The sequence below is a fragment of the Schistocerca americana genome, chromosome X (genome assembly GCF_021461395.2).
Source record: "Schistocerca americana isolate TAMUIC-IGC-003095 chromosome X, iqSchAmer2.1, whole genome shotgun sequence".
Classification (NCBI taxonomy): Eukaryota; Metazoa; Arthropoda; class Insecta; order Orthoptera; family Acrididae; genus Schistocerca; species Schistocerca americana.
Window position 1 is genome coordinate 937366420 of NC_060130.1, and position 24659 is coordinate 937391078.

A 24659-nucleotide genomic window follows, 5' to 3' on the forward strand; every position below is an offset into this window, starting at 1 on the left:
GACGAACTTTGGAACCAGGTAAGTGAAGCACGGATGGCTATAACACAGTATGTCATTCATGTCTTACACGTGTCAATGCCATCACATGTGGAACAAATTATCAGGGCCAACGGTGGACCCTGTGCCTACTAGGCTACAGGACACATGCTGAACCGAGGTGACTGAAATGCTAATCATTCCTGCAGAACATACTAATGTACATATCCTGTGAATATGAACATCCTATATCTTGTCGTTCCAGGTGTTCTGTTTTTTCTGTACATGAGTGTAGTTACACTGTTATTTACTGTATGTAATCAGTGGTGCTAATGAACTTGAAATAAATTTTACTTAGAGTGCTTCAGTCCTCCCTGGTTACAGTTCAAACAAACCACTGTGTTTCAAAATTCTGTTCTGTGATTTCGATCTGCCTTATTGTCAGATTGGTAACCAATTGGTGCCCTCATGGAGGTTACCGGTCACTGTACGTCCTTTAATACTGTGTGCCCAAACAGTCTTAAAAAGACTGAGCACAGTCTGACAAGGAGGCCTCTTGACATCACAAGACCCCTATTCTATTAGACATCACACTGGGTCCATTACATCTCCATCTACATCTACATATGTGTGCTGCAAGCCACCACGCGGTTCGTGGCAGAGGGTATGCTTTACCACTACTAATCACTTCCCTTCCTGTTCCACTTGCAAACAGAGTGAGGTAAAATGACTGTTTATTTGCCTCCATATCAGCCCTACGTTCTCGTATGTTCATGGTCCTTACACAAAATATACGTTGGTGGCAGTAGGATTGTTCTGTAGTCAGCTTCAAATGAAGATTCTCTATGTTTTCTCAATAGTGTTCCTGGAACAGAACATCGCCTTCTCTCCAAGGATCCCCCTTTGAGTTTCTGAAGCATCTCTGTAATACTTGCGTGTTGATCGGATCTAATGGTAACAAATCTAGCAGCCCGCCTCTGAAGTGCTTCGACGTCATCCTTTAATATGACCCAGTGGGAATCCCAGGCACTTGAGAAGTACTCAATAATGGGTCACACTAATGTTTTATACACAGTTTCCTTTACGAGGTGAACCACACTTCCCTAAAACTCTCCCAATAAACAAAAGTCAGCCATTTGCCTTCCCCACTACAATCCTTACATGCTCGTTCCATTCCATACCTCTTTTTAATGTTACATCTAGATATTTAACTGACTTAACTGTGTGAAGTAGCATACTGCTAACATTGTATTTGAAAATTACAGGATTACTTGTCCTACTCACCTACATTAACTCACATTTTTGTACGTTTAGAGCTAGCTGCCATTCATCACACTAATCAGAAATTTTGAACAAGTTGCCTTGTATCCTCCTATAGTCCACACAATGACAACATTTTCCCGTACACCACAGCATCGTTAGCTATCAGCCACAGAAGGAGCCTTCAAGCAACTCACATACATGTGAACCTGTTCCATATTCTCATACTTTTGGTAACAGTATGCATTGAGGCACCATATCAAATACTTTTCGGGAACCCCGAAGTATGGAATCTGCCTGCTGCCCTTCATCCATGGTTCACATAATATCGTGTGAAAAGAGGGGCAAGATGAGTTTTGCATTAGCAATGCTTTCTAACACCATGCTGATTTGTGGACAGAAGCTTTTCTGTCTCAAGGAACTTTATTATATTTGAACTGAGGATATGTTCAAGAATTCTGCAGTAACCCAGTGTTAAGGTTACTGGTCTGTAATAGAGTGTGTCTGTTCTTTACCCTTCTTATATACACGTGAGGCAATACTGACCTTACAACTTATCTTAGAAGAAAGATTAAGGAAATGCAAACCTACGTTTCTAGCATTTTTAGACTTAGAGAAAGCCTTTGACAATGTTGGCTGGAATACTCTCTTACAAATTCTAAAGGTGGCAGGGGTAAAATACAGGGAGCGAAAGGCTATTTACAATTTGTACAGAAACCAGATGGCAGTTACAAGAGTCAAGGGACATGAAAGGGAAGCAGCAGTTGGGAAGGGAGTGAGACAGGGTTGTAGCCTCTCCCCGATGTTATTCAATCTGTATATTGAGCAAGCAGTAAAGGAAACAAAAGAAAAATTCGGAGTAGGTATTAAAATTCATGGAGAAGAAATAAAAACCTTGAGGTTCGCCGATGACATCGTAATTCTATCAGCGACATCAAAGGACTTGGAAGAGCAGTTGAATTGAATGGACAGTGTCTTGAAAGGAGGATATAAGATGAACATCAACAAAAGCAAAACTAGGATAATGGAATGTAGTCAAATTAAATCGGGTGATGCTGAGGGGATTAGATTAGGAAATGAGACATTAAAGTAGTAAAGGAGTTTTGCTATTTAGGGAGTAAAATAACTGATGATGGTCGAAGTAGAGAGGATATAAAATGTAGACTGGCAATGGCAAGAAAAGCATTTCTGAAGAAGAGAAATTTGTTAACATCTAGTATAGATTTAAGTGTCAGGAAGTCATTTCTGAAAGTATTTGTATGGAGTGTAGCCATGTATGGAAGTGAAACATGGACGATAAATAGTTTATCCAAGAAGAGAATAGAAGCTTTCGAAATGTGGTGCTACAGAAGAATGTTGAAGATTAGATGGGTAGATCACATAACTAATGAGGAGGTATTGAATAGAATTGGGGAGAAGAGGAGTTTGCGGCACAACTTGACAAGAAGAAGGGACCGGTTGGTAGGACATGTTCTGAGGCATCAAGGGATCACAAATTTAGCCTTGGAGGGCAGTGTGGAAGGTAAAAATTATAGAGGGAGACCAAGAGATGAATACACTAAGCAGATTCAGAAGGACGTAGGTTGCAGTAAGTACTGGGAGATGAAGAAGCTTGCACAGGATAGAGTAGCATGGAGACCTGCATCAAACCAGTCTCAGGACTGAAGACCACAACAACAACAAACAATATACACGAGTCACATGTATTTTTTCCTGCCACTTGGGACTTTGCACTGGGTGGGACACACACAGTATATGCCAGCTAAGTATCTCATCTAACAACGCTAGAGGTCAATAAATCCCTTCTTTTATCAATCTTTAAAAACCAAGCTGTAAACATGTACTAATGAATTTTACATTCGGTTCAAATCCTTGTTGTTTGAGTATTTCAGCTGCTTGTACCCCTTAGAACCACCTCTACAACAATCTTCTTCAACCTTATAGTGCCATCGCCATTACAGTCCATTTCTGCCAACTGTAGCCACCACATGGAGACATAACAATTGTACTCAAGATTTGGATTGTTAAATGGAATTAAAATATTATCATCCCTAGATATAGCGCCCAAATGGGATTGTCAAATTCACCTATGGTGAATTCTTTCATGGAGTCAGGAGGAGATGTGTACACCCTAAATGCAAGAAATTTTTAATACTTAAATTTTATTAAGAAGCCACCTATCCATCCACTGCCTTGCTGCCGATATGACGGCAATCTATTTGTTACAATGGAATAGCCTGGATCATCATCGGTGAAGACTTCCTGTAAATAAAATCACACCACAGAAACACCTGACTTACGAAACAGCCGAAAAATATCTCACTCTTGTGTTCCAACCCATCACTTACAGACAGACACTAAATGGCTTACTTTCTTTACCTTGGCATTTCCTTTCTCCTTCGAGACGGGTCTGACGCGACTGGAGTAACCTCAACCCCCAACCCTAGAAACCCTCACCCTGTAATCCCTATGAACAAATAAACCAACACAGTTTCTTTTGCTGAACTTGAGTACCACACACCCACACCACTATCCAATCCTTACTACACGCCCAAGTGGCATGTATCAGGCCTACTCCCAGCCCCTAACCACATGAGCCACATTCCCTATGCAAGACTCAGGTGCTAGACCTGTCCTATGAGCTGAACCACCACAACCCGTTCCACTCCCATCACACGTTTATTCTACCGTATTAGAGGAAGGGGCGCACGTAAAGACAGTCCTGCCATATAGCAACACCCCTGCACCTTTTGCAGAGCCTGAGGAGCAACTAGTTGTCCACCTAAATGTCTACTATCAGCCTAATGCTACAGAGCACAACTAATGTCATCTGCATCTTCCTTTATCCCCAAAACCATATCAAATAGATGTGATTGTCACTGTATGACATCTTTTGTTTCCATAGTTTTCTTAGTCTCAATTACTGCTGGCCTGTCCAACATCCACCTCCACCCGCCCCCATTCCCTCCACCTAACAACATCTTTCTACACCCACATCACACCACCTTTTATCTCACCAACCCTTCAATTCTGTCACAAATTCTACTCAACAACTCCTCACCCCTGTCAGGTTGCAGTGTCGCAACAATGTAGCCATTAGCTTTGAGCCCCTACCATTGAGCAAAGACATGTCAAATATGTTTATTTGCTTGTCCAACACTCGGCACTTCAACTACATGGTGACTGTAATCTTTACTCCTTCCACTATCTGTATACTAACCAGAACTTTCCAGCATCATATTGACATTCAGTATGACAACTGCGATATGTTGTTGTTGTTGTGGTCTTCAGTCCTGAGACTGGTTTGATGCAGCTCTCCATGCTACTCTACCCTGTGCAAGCTTTTTCATCTCCCAGTACCTACTGCAACCTACATCCTTCTGAATCTGCTTAGTGTATTCATCTCTTGGTCTCCCTCTACGATTTTTACCCTCCACGCTGCCCTCCAATACTAAATTGGTGATCCCTTGATGCCTCAGAACTTGTCCTACCAACCGATCCCTTCTTCTGGTCAAGTTGTGCCACAAACTTCTCTTCTCCCCAATCCTATTCAATACTTCCTCATTAGTTATGTGATCTACCCATCTAATCTTCAGCATTCTTCTGTAGCACCACATTTCGAAAGCTTCTATTCTCTTCTTGTCCAAACTATTTATCGTCCATGTTTCACTTCTATACATGGCTACACTCCATACGAATACTTTCAGAAATGACTTCCTGACACTTAAATCAATACTGGATGTTAACAAATTTCTCTTCTTCAGAAACGCTTTCCTTGCTATTGCCAGCCTACATTTTATATCCTCTCTACTTCGACCATCATCAGTTATTTTGCTCCCCAAATAGCAAAACTCCTTTACTACTTTAAGTGCCTCATTTCCTAATCTAATTCCCTCAGCATCACCCGACTTAATTAGACTACATTCCATTATCCTTGTTTTGCTTTTGTTGATGTTCATCTTATATCCTCCTTTCAAGACACTGTCCATTCAATTCAACTGCTCTTCCAAGTCCTTTGATGTCGCTGACAGAATTACAATGTCATCGGCGAACCTCAAAGTTTTTATTTCTTCTCCATGAATTTTAATACCTACTCCGAATTTTTCTTTTGTTTCCTTTACTGCTTGCTCAATATACAGATTGAACAACATCGGGGACAGGCTACAACCCTGTCTTACTCCCTTCCCAACCACTGCTTCCCTTTCATGTCCCTCGACTGTTATAACTGCCATCTGGTTTCTGTACAAATTGTAAATAGCCTTTCGCTCCCTGTATTTTACCCCTGCCACCTTTAGAATTTGAAAGAGAGTATTCCAGTCAACATTGTCAAAAGCTTTCTCTAAGTCTACAAATGCTAGAAATGTAGGTTTGCCTTTCCTTAATCTTTCTTCTAAGATAAGTCATAAGGTCAGTATTGCCTCACGTGTTCCAGTGTTTCTATGGAATCCAAACTGATCTTCCCCGAGGTTGGCTTCTACTAGTTTTTCCATTCGTCTGTAAAGAATTCACATTAGTATTTTGCAGCTGTGACTTATTAAACTGATAGTTCGGTAATTTTCACATCTGTCAACACCTGCTTTCTTTGGGATTGGAATTATTATATTCTTCTTGAAGTCTGAGGGTATTTCGCCTGTTTCATACATCTTGCTCACCAGATGGTTGAGTTTTGTCAGGACTGGCTCTCCCAAGGCCGTCAGTAGCTCCAATGGAATGTTGTCTACACCGGGGGCCTTGTTTCGACTCAGGTCTTTCAGTGCTCTGTCAAACTCTTCACGCAGTATCACATCTCCCATTTCATCTTCATCTACATCCTCTTCCATTTCCATAATATTGTCCTCAAGTACATCGCCCTTGTATAGACCCTCTATATACTCCTTCCACCTTTCTGCTTTCCCTTCTTTGCTTAGAACTGGGTTTCCATCTGAGCTCTTGATATTCATACAAGTCGTTCTCTTATCTCCAAAGGTCTCTTTAATTTTCCTGTAGGCAGTATCTATCTTACCCCTAGTGAGATAGGCCTCTACATCCTTACATTTGTCCTCTAGCCATCCCTGCTTAGCCATTTTGCACTTCCTGTCAATCTCATTTTTGAGACGTTTGTATTCCTTTTTGCCTGCTTCATTTACTGCATTTTTATATTTTCTCCTTTCATCAATTAAATTCAATATTTCTTTTGTTACCCAAGGCTTTCTACTAGCCCTCGTCTTTTTACCTACTTGATCCTCTGCTGCCTTCGCTACTTCATCCCTCAAAGCTACCCATTCTTTTTCTACTGTATTTCTTTCCCCCATTCCTGTCAATTGTTCCCTTATGCTCTCCCTGAAACTCTGTACAACCTCTGGTTCTTTCAGTTTATCCAGGTCCCATCTACTTAAATTCCCACATTTTTGCAGTTTCTTCAGTTTTAATCTACAGGTCATAACCAATAGATTGTGGTCAGAGTCCACATCTGCCCCTGGAAATGTCTTACAATTTAAAACCTGGTTCCTAAATCTCTGTCTCACCATTATATAATCTATCTGATACCTTTTAGTATCTCCAGGGTTCTTCCATGTATACAACCTTCTTTCATGATTCTTAAACCAAGTGTTAGTTATGATTATGTTGTGCTCTGTGCAAAATTCTACCAGGCGGCTTCCTCTTTCATTTCTTAGCCCCAATCCATATTCACCTACTATGTTTCCTTCTCTCCCTTTTCCTACACTCGAATTCCAGTCACCCATGCGATATAATACCTGCTATAATAATGCTAATATGGCAGTAAATCACAGCTTTCTGATCATCAGTTCCTCACATTACCACATTTTCTGAACATCAAAGTTCTGCACTCAGCAAGTGTGATATTAAATAACTGTTTTTACATTGAAACCAAATGCTCTGTTATCACATTTCTTGGCAGGTATGAAAGCAAAACAACACATGCCTAGGTTTCAGACTGAAATGGCAATGGTCTTAATAATACGTAGATATATTTTGTTACTTCATTCATAACACTTTTGAAGTGCCCATTTTCCAAAACTACCGGCTGGTACATACAATTTTCCAATTTTGTTGAACCTTGCACTAAACAGTTTCCTTCCTTTGTTGCAAGATAAAATCCTCAATAGAATGCTTTTCCTTCCTTTGCTGCAAGATACAAGTCTCGTTAAAAAGGTGCCATTCTAGCAACACCGGAGCTCAAAACAACCAGTTTCGGTGAAAAAAAGATAAGAAAAATAGTATGATCATTATGTAAATCCCTAGTCAAGGGAAGTCATTAGAATCAAAGTGTAAGCTGACTGACCAAAATGAGTGAGGATTTGTAGAGACATTGTTGAATTATCTATTCTGGTAATTGATTGAAGTGTTATTTTATTCAACAGAACCAAATGAAAAAGAAGAGGCAATTTTGAATGAAGCGTTTCACTCACATGGAGGTCACTGGAGATAAAGCACAAGTTCAACTGGAAAAGGATCAGAGAAAAAAATGAGTCAAGTCTAAGGAGCACTTCACCTCAGTATTAACCTGTAATGATTTTGAGAAAGAAAATTTAAATGAGGATAGTCAGGCAGGAATTTGAATCTGGATCCTAATAAACATGAATCTAATACCTTAACCATCATACTACAGAGTTGATAGTGCTGAATGTACATGAAACTAATAATTAAGAGTATTTAGTTTATCTCCCTTTACTCAAACAATTTTTTAAAATTTGATACATCTTGTATCATCTATCAACCCAAATGATAAAAAGGGGGAAAATACGATTCAAGGTCAAAGCTTTCCTATCTAAACTCATTTACACACACACACACACACACACACACACACACACACACACAAAAGTCAGTTGAACTACACTGTATCTTTGCAATGTCTAAAGACCTCAGAAATTCAATCATAGTCTTAGTAACAATCATATCTCCAACTGTCTCATTACAAGTTGATAATGATAGACTTACCTGCCTGATTATTGTTTTTACATTCTGTAATGGAATACCCTGATAATTACTCCTAATTATTAACTTCAGAAGATTATGGCCCAACACTTCAAACACCATACATATGTGTGTTCCATTCACTCCGTGGATTTTGAAATCATCTAACAGCTGAACAGTTTTATCTCGTTTTGGATCATTAACATCAGTTTCACGAACCTGGAAATTAAAAAATGAAGAAAAATGAAGCACACGCAAATCTCAATAACGCTTATGTTTAATGTTTCTTGTGAATTTCCAGGCATAACGTAAAACACTGCATTAATTTCTGAAGTCCCCCCTCCCCCTCCCCCCCTCCACCACACACACACACACACACACACACACACACACACACACACACACACACACACACACACACACACACACAAAAAGTGTGGTTTCCTCTGGAAAAATAATGTAATAAGAATGTTCGATATTTTAAAAAATGCTATGGTAAGGTATATATGTTAATGGACTACAACTCCAGATGATTGCAATATCATGAACTTTACACCAGACATCAATACAAGTAAAAGAAAAAAGTTTACAAGTTTCATATGAACACACTCACAGCATCATCTCCAACTATGTTTTCAGTAACAACTATAACCTGCAATAAGAGCTGCCTTACATCATAGCTTCTAATGGTAGATAAGTCACTGTTTCTAGAACACAGTATTCTAAATTACTTCTGTCGACATCAATACTTCACAAGTATAAACTGTTGGAAGACATGTCTGATGGGGCTGAAGACGGGGGAAGAAGCAGTAGCTCTTGTGCTCCCATAAATCATGGTCATTCTCAACAAAATTAGTAATACAATGTGTGGAATATATCAGAAGACAAATTCACAGTTTGGAGTATGGTATCTGATACCACAAACTATTGCCACAAGAAGAATGATCAGGTCAATTTATTTAAAAATGTTCCATTTTGCCTTTGGTGGTCCTGTGGTGAAGGTGGCAGACAAATGTTGCTATTATCTGCAACAGTGTTTGCTGTAATTCTTTACACAGTTTTAGAGTAGTAACCACAAAGACTGTTACAGGAGGAGGACTACAAATTTACATGAAGGCACTTACATAATGGAATCAGTAATGACCCCTTGTAAAAGGCATTGTCATGTTATTCATCTGAGGTACCGAAGTAAATCACATACAGTTGTAGTCAGAATGACCAGACAGGGATAATCCATGTGAATATATATTTCCATGCAATTAGCTGCCACCATGGTTCCCAGACAATGAGTGTTCTCAGAACTTTGGTTGACAGAGTGCACAGCATTGCTGATGACAGCAGTTGCAGGATTAGCAAACGGGTAGCCTTCACAGCAGATACCTGTGACACTATGATGAAAACCTAAGGTGACGTAAGGATGCAGAAGAAGACACAGAATGATTTAAATCCATGGCTTTCCTGCCATACATGGGACACCTGTCATTAAAAATAGGACAGATCCACACAAAGCACAAAGTGAGAGTGATTTTTTGCCCTCCACCAAAGACAGCAGCACTTTTGGGTACTGTTAAAAGATGGCTTGATGCTCCACAAGGCTGAGATCTCCTGCAAGTGTGGCCTGTCATACGTCAGACAGGAAACTCGTACAGTTCATGAAAGATGCACAGAACACCGTAGGTACACCAGGCTTTTACAGCCAAATAAATCAGCTTTGCAGAGCACTGTATGGACACAGGCACTCTATGTTGTACAAAAATGTTGAAATTCTAGCACTGACTTCATCTTTTTGGGCATTGGTGGAGGAAGAAGCAGTTGAAATTGGCTTGGGATGGGTTAACTAATAGAGAGCAGTTTCAGCTTGGATTAATCATGGAATTTGTGCTTTCTTTAATAAACTTGCAAAGACATCACCAAAGTGCAGTTCATAATGATACATCGACTTCTCAGTGTGCATAGACTGCATAGTCACATATTTAATTCGTGTATACCTTTTTCCTGTCAATCAAAGTCTCTGGCACTTATGTATCTGTGCCCATGTGTGCGGTGACACTGTCTGTAGGTTTAGAAGGACAGAGCGACTGCTGTGGTCTAAATGTTTTGGCTCAGTCTGAATATGGCCAAAAGGTATATGGCCAAAATCTTAGGAGGAGGAAGAAATAGAATTTATGCAGTTGCACACCCAAAATTTAACAGGACAGTCATTGTATTGTGAAAATATGAATGTGCACAGGAGTAATTTGGTTGGTTGGTTGGTTGATGATTAAAGGGACCAAACTACTAGGTCATCAGTTGTTTTTTCCTTGAACAGACAGGTCTATATGACTGCACAGAGATGGCATACAACCCATAACCCAGGGGAAGAAAACCCCTAGGTCTACCAAAGGCCAATGAAGGCACTATAAGTGACAAAAAGAAGAAAGGGAGGCATAGGAAGAAAGGCAGGCAAGGTGCACCACCTAGGGAACAGCTGGAAGCCCTCAAAAGCAGAGTGCAGTGAGGGGCAATACATCTCCCAACCCCTACCACTTACCAGAGGTACTACCCTCAGAAACTGGCTAGGAAACATTAGCAACACAGACAGGGAAGGAGAAACACAGAGTGACAAAAGATGAACATGTTGAACAGACTAAGCAAGAGGGGGGAGGAAGAGTAAACGAACAGATAGGGTGAGAACCGGACTGAACCATAAAGCCGAGACAGCAGCAACCTGGTCTGGGCAGAGGAGGCAATAGAGTGTTCTGCCAACCTCTCAATAGGCCAATAAGGTTACATGGCTCTCCCTTAAAGAGAGTTGTACAAGCCCCCTTCACAAATAAAATGAGAGGCATCATGTGTAGCAATTCAGGGAGAGAGTCTGCCACAGGGAGTCTAGGTTGGGACAGTCCAGCAAAATGTGGACCACCGTCAAATGGGAACCACAACGATGGTGGGGTTGGTCGTCATGATGCAGGACCATGGGTCAGCCAAGTATGACCAATGTGGAGCCAGCAAAGGATGGTCGAGTCCTTGCAAGAGGCCTGCATGGAGGATCTCCACAGATTCGTAGCCTCTTTTATCAACCGTAGTTAGTTTGGTGGAGTCAGACTGAGCCATTCCGTATTCGAGATCCCTAAAACTTGGCGGTGTAATACCAATCTGAGGTCTGTTTGCAGAATATCGATCTCAAGAGTTGGCTTACTGGTAGCCAGTTGGCCTGGCTAGCAGTGACTTCATTCCCCAGGATCCCGATGTGACCTGGGGTCCAGATGAAGTTCACTGAATGTCCACATTGTTCAAAGGAATACAGGGAATCCTGGATAGTAGTGACCAAGGGATGGTGATGGTAACACTAGTCGAGAGCTTGAAAACTGCTCAAGGAACTGCTGCAGATGAGGAAGGACTCACCGGTGCAGAAACTGATATGCTCCTCAGTATGTCCCATATGAGTATAAGCAAACCCAATGTGACCAGCAACCACTGAGCCATCAGTGTAGACTGTTTCTGAACCCCAGGATGCACCAAGGATGGAGAAAAATTGGTGGCAGAGAGTCTAGGGATGAACCAAGTCTTTCAAACCTTGTAATAAGCAAAATAAAGCTGTGACCGAGGGATGCACCATGGAGGTATACATGAGTCGACCCAGAGGAGAGGTGGTAGAGGACACACCGGGTATACAGTGAGGAGGAACCAGATGCAGACTGCGCATTGTAATCCCTGATCTAGGCTACCACTGAAGGAGATGGATTTCCATGTTTGGAAAATAGGATGCTTAGGGGAGCTGCAAATATGTACAGCATAATTGACAAGCTGTTGTTGGCATATGATCCGCAATGGAGGGACCCCAGCCTCCACTAGTAAGCTGTTCACAGGGCTAGTTCAAAAGGCTCCTGTCACAAGTTGAACCCCACAGTGGTGTATCAGATCCAGTGACAGTGATGCTGAGGGTGATGCCAAATTGTATTCCACACTCCCATAATCAAGATGGGATTGTATCACAGCTTTGCAAAACTGCAGAAGGGTAGTGCAATCTGCACCCCAGCTGGTATTACCCAGGCAGCAGAGTGTATTGGTGTATTAAGGTGCAACCACCACTGTCGATAAACTATCAAAGATGGGGAATCCGTGTCAAGCGAGTGTCGAAGACCAGTCCTAAAAAGCGGTAAATCTCCACCACAATCAGTCGCTGGTGTGTTGGTAACGTTCTGGTTATGGGTGAATGGTACGACATAAACAGAGGTGCATTATGTGAATCTTGGTGGCTGGAAACCAGAGGCCATGGGTGAGGGCCCCATGCCTGCACCTATCATATGGCACCTTGTAACTGGCGTCTGGCGACACCCACACTAGAAGAGTATTAGTGGAAAGAAAAATCATCAGTATACAAGGAGGCTGATACTGAGGGCTCCACAGCTGCTGCTAGACCACTGATGGTTACTAGAAAAAGAGACACACTCAGAACAGAGCCCTACAGGACCCCATTCTCTTGGATATGAAGGGTACTGTGGGAAGCACCAATGTGGACCCAGAAAGTATGGTGTGACAAGAAGTTCTGGATAAAAGCGGGAGCAGAACCAAGAGACCCCACTTGTGTATGACAGCGATGATATGTGTCGCCATGTGGTGTGATAAGCCTTTTGCAGGTCAAAGAAGATGGCTGTAAGGTGTTGACTTTGGACAAAAGCTGTTCAAATGGCACACTGCAGGTAAACCCAATTATCAGTAATGGAATGGTCTTGCTGAAAACCACCCTAGGATGGAACCAGAAAACCCCAAGATTTAGGGAGACAACACAGCCACCAGCTCAACGTGCATTCAAGCAACTTACAGACAATATTGATGAGACTAACTGTGCAATAACTGTTCATCTCTAGAGGGTGGTTACTCAGTTTCAGTACTGGCACGATGAAGCTTTCTTGCCACTGTGATAGGAATTCACCCTCACTCCAGACGTGGTTAAAGATGGCAAGAATATGACACTGACAGTTCACTGATAGGTGCTCGATCATTTTATTGTGAATGCAGTCTGGCCATGGGGCTGTATCAGGGCAGTGGGCTAGGACACTGAGGAATTCCTGAATGGAGTGTTATATGGCTCTAGGTGGCGTATAGTATTATATAACTGCTTTTTCTCCATCTGCTGCTTCAGGACACAAAAGGCAGGTTGATAGTTCTCAGGCGCAGGGGCAGGCGCAGGGGCTTGAGTATAATACAGAACAAAATTCGGGTCAGTGTAGACAATGCCATTCAAGGTAATACCAGGTACACCTGCAGGTGTCTCGTCTCCGCATAGGTGTCTGATCTTTGCCCAAACCTGCAATGGAGAGGTGCGTGGTCTGATGGTTGAAACATGCTGTTTCTGTCATTTCATTTTGTGGAAGAACTGGGCACCGAGCTACTTAAGGGCAATGAGGTGCTTCACAGATGGGTGCCACTTATGGCATTGGTGAGCCCACCTATAATCCCTAAAGATCTCTGCGATTTCTCATGACCACCAAGGTACTGTCTTCCGTTGGGGCGGACCTGAGGAACGGGGAATCACTAAATCAGCTGCCAAAAAGCGGCTGTAGTTGTTTCCTGGACAGCCTCATTAATATCTCCATGAAGGGGGGAGTCAATGGAGACAGCAGGGATGAAAGCACCCCAATCAACACTGTTGAGAGCCCATCTGGATAGGCATCTAGGGGAGTGACACTAGAAGGGACAGGATGACCAGGAAATGGTCACTACCGCACAGATCACCATGGACTCTCCAGTGGATGGATGGGAGAAGACAAGGGCTGCAAGTGGAAAGGTCAATGGCCTAGATAGTTCTGTGCACCACACTGAAGTTTGTGGGGGCAGTAATATTCAAGAGCATAAGTCAAATTGAGCCAGTAAGTTTTCAAGGTATTCACCGCGGCTAGTAATCCCGGTTCCACCCCACAAAGGGTTATTGGCATTGAAATCACCCAAGATCATGTGGGGCTAGCTGAGAAACCAATGCAAACAATTTGTTCTGAGACAGTTCATTGTCCGGAAGGACGTAAGCACTGCAGATCATAATATCCTGGATTTCTCTTACCCAAACAGCCACAGCCTCCAAAGGTGTATTAAGAGGTATAAGTTCGCTATATAGAGTGCCCAGGACATATGTGCAAACTACGCCCAACAACCTGTCACAGGTACCACAATTCTTGTAATATCCCCGGTATACACGAAGGGCCAATGTCCGCAGTAGTGGAAACCAAATCTCTTTAAGGGCAATGCAGAAGGCAGGGGAACTACTTAAAGATTTAGAGTTCCTTTTAAGTGTAAGTCCAGTGTTTTCAAATCAAATGTCTAAGAGATATTCGAATTATTCTCTCTCATTCTGTGATGTTTATTTTTTTAAAAGTCACAGAAAGCACTAGGAGGTGCACTAATGCATTCAATTCACAAAAAAACACCCTCATAAAATACACAACACACAATATGCAATGTGAAATTTATGTGCAAAATATCCCAGTAATTTGAAATGAAAGTGGTGTAAGATAGGGGAATGGATTATCATCTTTATTGTTTAACCATGTTTTAGAAGTAAAAAGTTGCAAGGAATATGGAGGTCAATGGCAAAGCAAAGATGGCATTCCTGGAAATCTCTATGAAATGAAAGACAGGCCAAAGAAATAAACATTGCTGTATTTTTGAAGAAAGTTGCCAACAATAGCTTGGATCACAGAAATACGAAAGGAGCTGGAATGAATAACATCACAGAATCATAAACAACAAATGGAAACATTTTCAGAATGAAGTTCTGCTGGCTACCAATGCACAAAAACAAAAGGAAACATGGACAGCAGCAAGAAAAAATGCAAAATAGGGAGAAGCTGAACAAAAGAAGTACTGGAAACAACAAGCAAATCCAGGATGGGATAACAACAGTATGAAATAGGATAGACTGCTACTCAGCACATAGGAGGAGACACTGAGTGACAGACAGGAACATTGAATTAAACAACAAGTTTTGTTACTAGTCACTGTTTGTTTACATCCACCTTCTGGTGGATTTAAGTGTGGTAGTATGATGTGTGTGTTGTGTTACACAACACAACACAACACAACACAAATTTTATGATGGCACCTGAAGGTGGGGGTTTAAACCTTAACATCTTTTAAAGGGCAGACTTACTGGAACTCACTTGGAAACGCAATCCGTTGCCTACTAACACTTAATCTAATACTCTAATGCTCAATACAGCAGGAAGCATCTGTGTTCCATAGTCACAAAAATGCTTACATACAGCCCTACTGAAGAGTACAAAGCTTATCTAATTCTTTGGCAGCAACAGAGGTAAGTACAGAAAATAAGTGTTAGTATGGTCCTTCAGTAATAATCCATAAACTGACAGCTGTAAAAAGCTTCTTTTTTCACGAGAGAGAGAAATTAAAAAGCCTTAGAGAATGGTTATAGCACACAAATAGTACGCACATTTTACTGTATAGCAAGCACACAAAGAAAAATTCAATGCATGCCCAAGTACGATGGTGGAAACAAAGAATGAGTGCATATATATCATAGCAATTATAGATGGGAACAATCACATTCGGGTGTGAAACAATTACTTTCTCTGTACCAAATATTAATATCACAATCCATTTTTAAAATAATAATAATAATAATAATAATAATAATAATAATAATAATAGTAATAATAATAATAATAACAACTAGGGACAATCTAAGAGCCACTAAAGCCTCTTTACTACTACTACTACTACTACAACAATTACTAACAACAACAACAACAACAACAACAATAATAATGGAGACTAGCAACAAAGTATGAACCCACCAAATATTGTTCAGCTTCTGCTAATGATTTTTGTTGGGTATCAACTAAGTCTGTCGGCATCAGGCTAAACTCCTACTCTGAACTCCATGTCAGCTGTGCTCTCTGTTTTCAGTATTATATGGAATTTCGTATATTACACTGAGAAACTGTGTGTTATTTTATGGTGTTTATTAATAAACGCACCATAATGGCATCCTGAACTACAGGGTGATTCAAAAAGAATACCACAACTTTAAAGATGTGTATTTAATGAAAGAAACATAATATAACCTTCTGTTATACATCATTACAAAGAGTATTTAAAAAGGTTTTTTTCACTCAAAAACAAGTTCAGAGATGTTCAATATGGCCTCCTCCAGACACTCGAGCAATATAAACCCGATACTCCAACTCGTTCCACACTCTCTGTAGCATATCAGGCGTAACAGTTTGGATAGCTGCTGTTATTTCTCATTTCAAATCATCAATGGTGGCTGGGAGAGGTGGTCGAAACACCATATCCTTAACATACCCCCATAAGAAAAAATCGCAGGGGGTAAGATCAGGGCTTCTTGGAGGCCAGTGATGAAGTGCTCTGTCACGGGCTGCCTGGCGGCCGATCCATCGCCTCGGGTAGTTGACGTTCAGGTAGTTACGGACAGATAAGTGCCAATGTGGTGGCACTCCTTCCTGCTGAAATATGAATTATTGTGCTTCTTGTTCGAGCTGAGGGAACAGCCAATTCTCTAACATCTCCAGATACTGTAGTCCAGTTACAGTAGCACCTTCGAAGAAAAAGGGACCAAAAACTTTATTGGCTGAAATGGCACAGAAAACGTTCACCTTATGATGATGATGATGTTTGGTTTGTGGGGCGCTCAACTGCGTGGTTATCAGCGCCCGTACAATTATCCAATCTTTGCTCAGCCCAATTTCGCCACTTTCCTGGATGATGATGAAATGATGAGGACAACACAAACACCCAGTCATCTCGAGGCAGGTGAAAATCCCTGACCCCGCCGGGAATCGAACCCGGGACCCCGGGCTCGGGAAGGCGTTCACCTTAGGCGAGTCACGTTCATACTGAGTTGTTTCCCGCGGATTCTCAGTGCCCCACGCTCAACAACTGTCGTCGATTCACTTCTGCCGTACTCAATAACACAAAAAGCTTTCTGTTGAGCGGTCGCCATCTTAGCATCAACTGACACTGACGCCTAGTCAACAGCGCCTCAAGCGAACAAATGTACAACTAAATGAAACTTTATAGCTCCCTTAATTCACCGACAGATAGTGCTTAACTCTGCCTTTTGTCGTTGCAGAGTTTTAAATTCCTAAATTTGTGGTATTCTTTTTGAATCACCCTGTATTATTTGAAGTAGGCATGCTACGTGCACATCCAGATATATCCACCCAATCAGGTGGGAAAGCTTCCAGTGTGCTATATATTTGGTGCAAGGGACATAAGAAACTGAACAGGTAGGAGGAAGTACAGTGTGTACAGTTTTAAATTCCTAAAGTTGTGGTATTCTTTTTGAATCACCCTGTATTATTTGAAGTAGGTATGCTACGTGCACATCCAGATATATCCACCCAATCAGGTGGGAAAGCTTCCAGTGTGCTATATATTTGGTGCAAGGGACATAAGAAACTGAACAGGTAGGAGGAAGTACAGTGTGTCGAGCCCCTAAGATAATCCAAGAAAGGTTTATCTTTTCCTTGCAGTCTCAGATGAAAAGGCAAGGTCTTAACTGTACAGCACTTTCTGTCGACTCAAGACTATTCTGGAAGAGGCTTATGGAAGTTTAGTGCACAAGGGGATCTTGTAGGGTATTTTAGCAATAATTTTGTTTCATTCTAGTATCTTGGAATCAAATAACAGTGTCACTGGTGCTATTATTTGATTTCAAGTAATTAGTACAGTTGTGGACCCTGCACCATTATGTTAACATGCTGGACAGGAAATTCATCTAAACATTGCCAAGATGTGGTTATCATTTGCTGAAATATACTAGAATGTATGGCAAAATATATAGATATGTGACAGGGATACAGCAGAATGCAATAAGCTACTACAATTTTGCTTCATAGGACTGAACACATTACTACTTCTCCTCAGTCTTTTTTTTTTTTTTAATAACAGGAACCTTTATAGAATTTATCATATGCCTGGTGCCAATCTTCATTATTTTGTAAGCTTATGTTATGATTTAAATAAAATTATGCATCAACAGTGAAAAATCCCCCCCCCCCCCCTCTCTCTCTCTCTCTCTCTCTCTCTCTCTCTCTCTCTCTCTCTCTCTCTCTGCCCCCCCCCCCTCCCCCCGAATATAAGTTTACTTACTGCTTTGAGCAACTTTATTTCGTCCAATGCTGTATCCGTATAATGGGCAGCACTCTTCACAACTTTCAAAGCTACAAATCGTTTGGTCCTGGAAAAATTAATGTTGTTTCAAATATCACATTGTTAAGATTTTCCTTATTCTCAAACTTAATTATGACAATACCGTTAACATCTTTCTATCAATGAAATTATACGGAATCTGTTCAAAAATTTCCAGAACTTTGTTCACAAAATTTTTCTACACTTCCTTTTACTTATTGTACATGGTCTCCTTCGAAATACTCTTCTCCACAACTGATACACCACTCCCAACACGGCTTCCACTTCTGGAAGCAGACTTAGTACACCTCTTGCTGGATCACGCGAAGCACCATGAATTTCCTTTTCTCTCATCTATCATTGCAGATCTTCATGCTTGCAATTGGGTTTTCAACATCAGAAGTTTTTTTTTTTTTAAAAAAAGGGCAATGAATTGTCTCACTATGTTTCTGGCTGCTTCCTTCTCACATTTTCTTGCAAGCATCACAATACATCCCGATAGTACCATCGATTAACAGTTTGTCCCTGAGGCACAAATTCATAATGACCAAATCCTTCGAAGTCGGAGAAAACTTTCATATCTGATCTGACCTGACGAGCTTTTTTTTTTTTTTTTTGTCTTTCCCGACCCACTGTGAAGACTGAAACTTGGTTTCATCATCATAACCAGTTACAATTCTCTTAAAGGACATCTCATTCGCATTTGTATGATCCAAAAGCTCTTCACAGATTGCAAGGTGGAGGTCTTTCTGGTCTTGACTCATGAGCTGTGGTATGAACGTGGCAGCAACATGATGCACTCCAAGATGCTGTGACAGGATTTCATGACAGGGTCCAACTGAAATGTTACATTCTTCTGCAATCTCTTGGACAGTTAGTCTCCTACTGGCAGGCAAAATTTCATTTACATTGCTGACATGAGTGTCATTGGCAGACACTGGAGGCTGTCCTGAACAAGGGTCACCTTTGACTCCTGTCAAGCCATTTTTAAATCCTATGAACCATTCATAATACCACGTATGACTTAAGCACTCATTACCGTAAGCTTCCTGCATTACTTGGTGTGTCCCTGTACGCATTTTCTGGAGTTTTGTGCAAAATTTTATGCAGGCGCATTGCTCCTTTAACTCTGCCATCTTGAAATTTGCATGCTATTTGACACAATGTTCTATTCAATACAACACTGAACAACAATGAACAGACATACAACAATGAAACTTCTGGTATTTACACACTGAGACAGGCCTGTACAGGGATGCCAACCGCATTTTGCTCCAACATACCATTGGCGCAAAATTACAAATGTTCCAGAATTTCTTGAACAGATCTCATATAGGTATTATCTGTGATTAACATATAAATATGACACTGCTTTTAGCCTTATAAGCCTTACATGCAACTAGTAAGCTAACCTTGTATAGTTACAGAATTAATGCATCACAGTCACCTGTCAAACTTCAAAGTGACATACAGATATTAAACACACTTACACATAAATGCACAAGTTAATAATAAAGATTTTCTTACTAGTATCTAAAGGCTTCTCATTATACTGAAGTGCAACAAATGGATTTGTCTAATAACACTCATGGTATTACTGACACAGCTAACAGCAAAACAACAAAACAAACATAAAGAATTTGTTTTGGTCTTGTTAAGTCATTTTTACCTTAAATTGTAGGTTATAGGCACACCCAAGAGATTCTCGATACACTGGCACTAACGTAGCTCAGTAAGTGTATTATCTTTAGTTTCCGAAGTGCAATATTGTCCCCACTTTATAAAATAAGTCATTTTTTCCAAATTACAAAGGGTGTTCATTAAGTAATGCAACACATTATATTTCCCAGCTAATTTCGGTTGAAAAAGTTTGGAATTTGTTATGGGACAGTGTGGAATATTCCTGCTTCAGTCCCCTTACTTTCATGAAGTTTTGATAGGTTGTGGTGCTTTACATACCCTTCAAAATGGTGTCTGTAACTGAAGTGCGTTCGAAGCAGTGAGCTGTCAATGAGTTTACTTTGGCGGGAAACCAGAGCATCACAATTATTCATAGGCGCTCGCAGAATGTTTATGGAGACCTGGCAATGAACAAAAACATGGCGAGTTGTTGGGCAAGACATCTGTCATTGTCGCAACAAGGTCACGCAAACCTGTCCTACCTCCTGCATGCTGGGCGACCACACACAGCTTGACGCCCGCAATGTTGGAACGTGCGGACTCTTATTCAAGGTGATCGACAAATCACAAACATCTCACTGCACAACTGTACGTCTTTTTCAGTGGTCCTGACACATCAGTCCACTAGTTGGGGCACTCAAAGCTGTGTGCCCACCAGGTTCCTCACCTCCTAACAGAAGATCATAAAGAGCAACGAAGGACCATCTGTGCAGAATTGCTCATACGTTACAAGGCCAAACATGACAATTTTTTGTCGTACATTGTCAAGACAAATTTATCAAACAATGTCACAGATGATGAAACATGGGATCATCACATCAAATTTGAAACAAAATGGCAATCCATGGAGTGGTGCCACACCAACTCTGAAGGGAAAGTTCAAAGCTGCACCCTCAGCCGGTGAAGTCATATCAACAGTCTTCTGGGACACTAATGGGGTTATTCCATTTGATGTCCTCCCTCACTGTGCACTGGTCAACTCTGAAGCATATTGTAGTACCCTCAGGAAATTGAAAAAGAGACTTCCATGAGCTCATTAAATGTATTTGCAATTGCGAATATGGGCAGCTATCAGCTGTATAATGGAATGGTGACAATGAAAGTTTGTACTGGACTGGGACTCAAACCCGGATTTTCTGCTTATTGCGAATGGTCACCTTACCATTTGGTTATCCAACCAAGACTCATGGCCAGAGCCAAACTTCCACATGTCATCAACCATGTGTCTACAACTTGTACTTGCACATCCATTATATTTATTCCCATACAGAAGAGACATTTTACTTGAAAGTCACTGCCCGGTGTCAGCGGATAAATACAATATTACACTGCCTGTGTTATTCCAAATTACAATGGAAAGTTCCTTCAGACATGCATCATAATTCACAACACAGGCACTGCAATGCTCTACTTATCTGCTGACACCAGGCAGGCAACATTCATGTGGGAATATACAGAATGGACTTACAAGGTTGTAGACACATGGTTGACAACATATGGAAGTTTGGGTCTGGCCACGAGTCGTGCTCTGATAGCCAAATGATAAGGAGACTACTCGTGGTACGTGGGAAATCTGGGTTCGAGTCCTAATCTGGCACGAATTTTCACTGTCATCATTCCAATATATAGCTGATGGTTGTTCATATTCCCAACTGCAAATACATTTAATGTATTTTGCAACAGTTGTAATCACTGTAGTGCCTGTTCCTTCAGGCATTCATGCATGTCTGAGGGAACTTTGCATCATAATTCAGTATAACACATGCACTGCAGTATCATATTGAGCATGTTCATGTTCATCACCACAAAAATGCAAACTGGCTTCTCCTTCTCCATGACAATGCAAGATCTCACCCGAGTCTGCATGCTCGAGAACAGCTCACAAAACTTCAATGAGCCAGTCTTCCTCATCCACCCTACAGCCTGGATCTCACACCTTCTGACTTCCATCTGTTTGGTCCAATGAAGGATGCACTTTGTGGAAAGCAGTACACACATGATGCGGAGGTTATTGATGCCGCAAGATGCTGACTTTGACATCGACCAGTAGAGCAGTACCATTTGGGCATACATACCCTCCCAGTAAGGTGGCATAAGGCCGTCACATTGAATGGAGATTATGTTCATAAATAAGGTTTTGTAACCACAAGAATGGGGCATATATGTTTTACTGGCATCCTGAATAAAACCAACTGGCTTTCAGAAAAAAAGTGTTGCATTGCTTACTGAACGTCTCTCTTACCTCTTCTTCCACAAATGGAATTCTTAGTTGAAATGCCTCCACTTACGATAGTCCCAATCGTCTCACCACATTGACCCAAATAACAAGATAAATGTAGATAATAACGTCACCAGAAATAAGATTAACACACTGGAGCCTAACGGGTCAGCAATCCAGTTAATACCCAGATCCTGAGGAAACTTGCTACAATTTACAATTTTTCAATAAATTTACTAATCCAATTACCTCTTTAGGCACTATATCAGCTTAACTTTCCATCCTTCCTCTTTACGGACATGTATACATTTAGCACAAATAAATTATACAGAAATCTGTACATATTGTATTGTTTGTATTGTATGTTAACCAGGAACCTACAAACGACGGAGAGGCTCCATCCCTGCCGCAGCTGCAGTGGCCCACAGCCCCACGACAACTACCGCAGTCCACTTCACCCCTCCGTTGCGCCACACCAAATCACTCTTTCAGAGTTATTGTGCGGTTCAGCCCCGGTGGACCCCCCCCAAGAAACGTCTCACACCAGACGAGTGTAAACCCTATGTTTGCATGGTAGAGTAATGGTGGTGTATGCGTACATGGAGAACTTGTTTGTACAGCAACCGCCGACATAGTGTAGCTGAGGCGGAATATGGGGAACCAGCCTGCATTTGCCAAGGCAGGTGGAAAACCACCTAAAAACCATCCACAGACTGGCCAGCTCACCAGACCTCAACACAAGTCCGCCAGGCGGATTCGTACCGGGGACCAGACGCTCCTTTCCACTCCAGAAAGTCGAGTGTTAGACCGCTCGGCAATCTGTAGATATTACTCTAAAGATACTGTTTTTCTTCATTTTTATTTTTTCCCCAAAGTGCACAACATTTTCATAAGTTGTAGGGAATGGTAGGCGAAAACACTTGGGAACACAAAGGCCCGTGTTGCATGGCCTACAGTAGTATCTTGTCTCTTTCCTCACTACCTTCCCTGCAGCTTTTTCTTATTCCCAACAGACCTTGCATCTTCTAGCTGGGTTTGTTTTCTTTTCCATTGGTGGCAGTTTCTCAGGAAAATGACGTGCTGTTAGAGTGTTTGCACTTGCAACTCTAGATGCTGAACGTGTGTCTTTATTTAGTTCCGCTCCTCCTTTTGAACCAATTGCTTTGCTAATTTACAGATAAAATCTGCTAATACACACTTTTTTGATATTTTGATATTGTGAATAACGTTGGCATTCACAGCTGCACTCATAAAAATATGGAAGAAAATCTTTTTCCACCATTTTACGGTCTTTCGCTGGAAGGGATAGTAACTCAGCAACTGTTCTCCTCTGTCAACACCTGTTTTAGGCAAGCTGTTCTGTAGTACAATGTCTGGGTTTACTACCTCAACATTTTCACTCCTGGATTTTACACTGACATGCAAAGCAGTCATCTTATGCTGTGTTGGCAACACGTGTATATCACATTTGTCTTTCCATTTCAAGCAGAAAGGTGTTCTTGGCGACGAAATGTCATTTCTCCTTTCTTTAGTTTTTGGTTTATTAGGTCTCTAGGCAAACCAATCCTGTTCATCACAGTTCCAACTCCCAATGTATTTATTTCCCATAGTTCTTCAAGGACTGCAGGACTTGTACAAAATCTGTCCATGTATACCACATGTCCTTTTCCCAAGTAAAAGGAACATAGCCTCAGCAGCAGGGATTTGACAGAATTGTCAACACTTCCTTTTCCTTCAGTGTAAACTTCAGCACTGTGCATGTAACCTGTTTGAGCATCACTTACAATGTACAGTTTTATATCATATTTCTCTGGTTTGTCTTGCATATGAACACGGAATCCCATTCTTCCTCGAAAAGGACATACTGCTTCATTCACAGTCAGATTTCATGATAGGTAAAAGACTTTTCTGCATATTTCTGTGAAAAGTCCCAAGCAGGTCTTATTTTATGCAGAGGGTCATGGACTGGTTCTTGTTGAGGTATCCATAGCACATTATTGTCCACATGCAGCATACTGAATATGGCAAAAACTCTGTCTCATGACATTAGCTGAGAAGCAAATTATGAAACAAGCACATGGTCTTGAGACCAATAATCCATAAGTTTAGGTTTCTTTGCAACACACACATGCAAAACGACTGCAAAAAAATTGGTATCCTTCATGTATCCTCACTGCCCTCCATTTCCTCCATCAAGATTTTGGTTTGATTTTGTTCTGACGGCGAAGTTCAGAAATAGTATCAGTAGCATGTATATTTGTCTCTGACTTTACTTTTAGAAACATGCACTGATCAAAAGATTGCAACAAACAGTCTAGTTCTGTTGCTAATGAACCGACCGGAACCTGAATTCCGCTTGTTTCTTCGAACAGAGGTAATTCAGGTAGTGCATCAAAATAACACCATTCATTATCAAGGGCAGGCTGTTGACCTGATGACAAACCTGACCAATAGAAAC

The 24659-nt window shown here is 41.2% G+C and overlaps 1 protein-coding gene across 3 annotated transcripts in view; it reads right to left on the minus strand.

Annotated features, from left to right (window-relative positions):
* The window catches only part of LOC124556793 (SRSF protein kinase 3), a 383958-nt gene that overhangs the window by 157711 nt on the left and 201588 nt on the right, over positions 1 to 24659 (minus strand). For all 3 annotated transcript variants that reach the window (XM_047130805.1, XM_047130806.1, XM_047130804.1), the window contains 2 exons: positions 18265 to 18352; positions 8179 to 8373 (listed from right to left, as the gene is read on the minus strand). In XM_047130805.1, coding sequence (XP_046986761.1) covers positions 8179 to 8373; positions 18265 to 18352 — 283 coding nt within the window. The remainder of the gene's footprint in view (positions 1 to 8178; positions 8374 to 18264; positions 18353 to 24659) is intronic.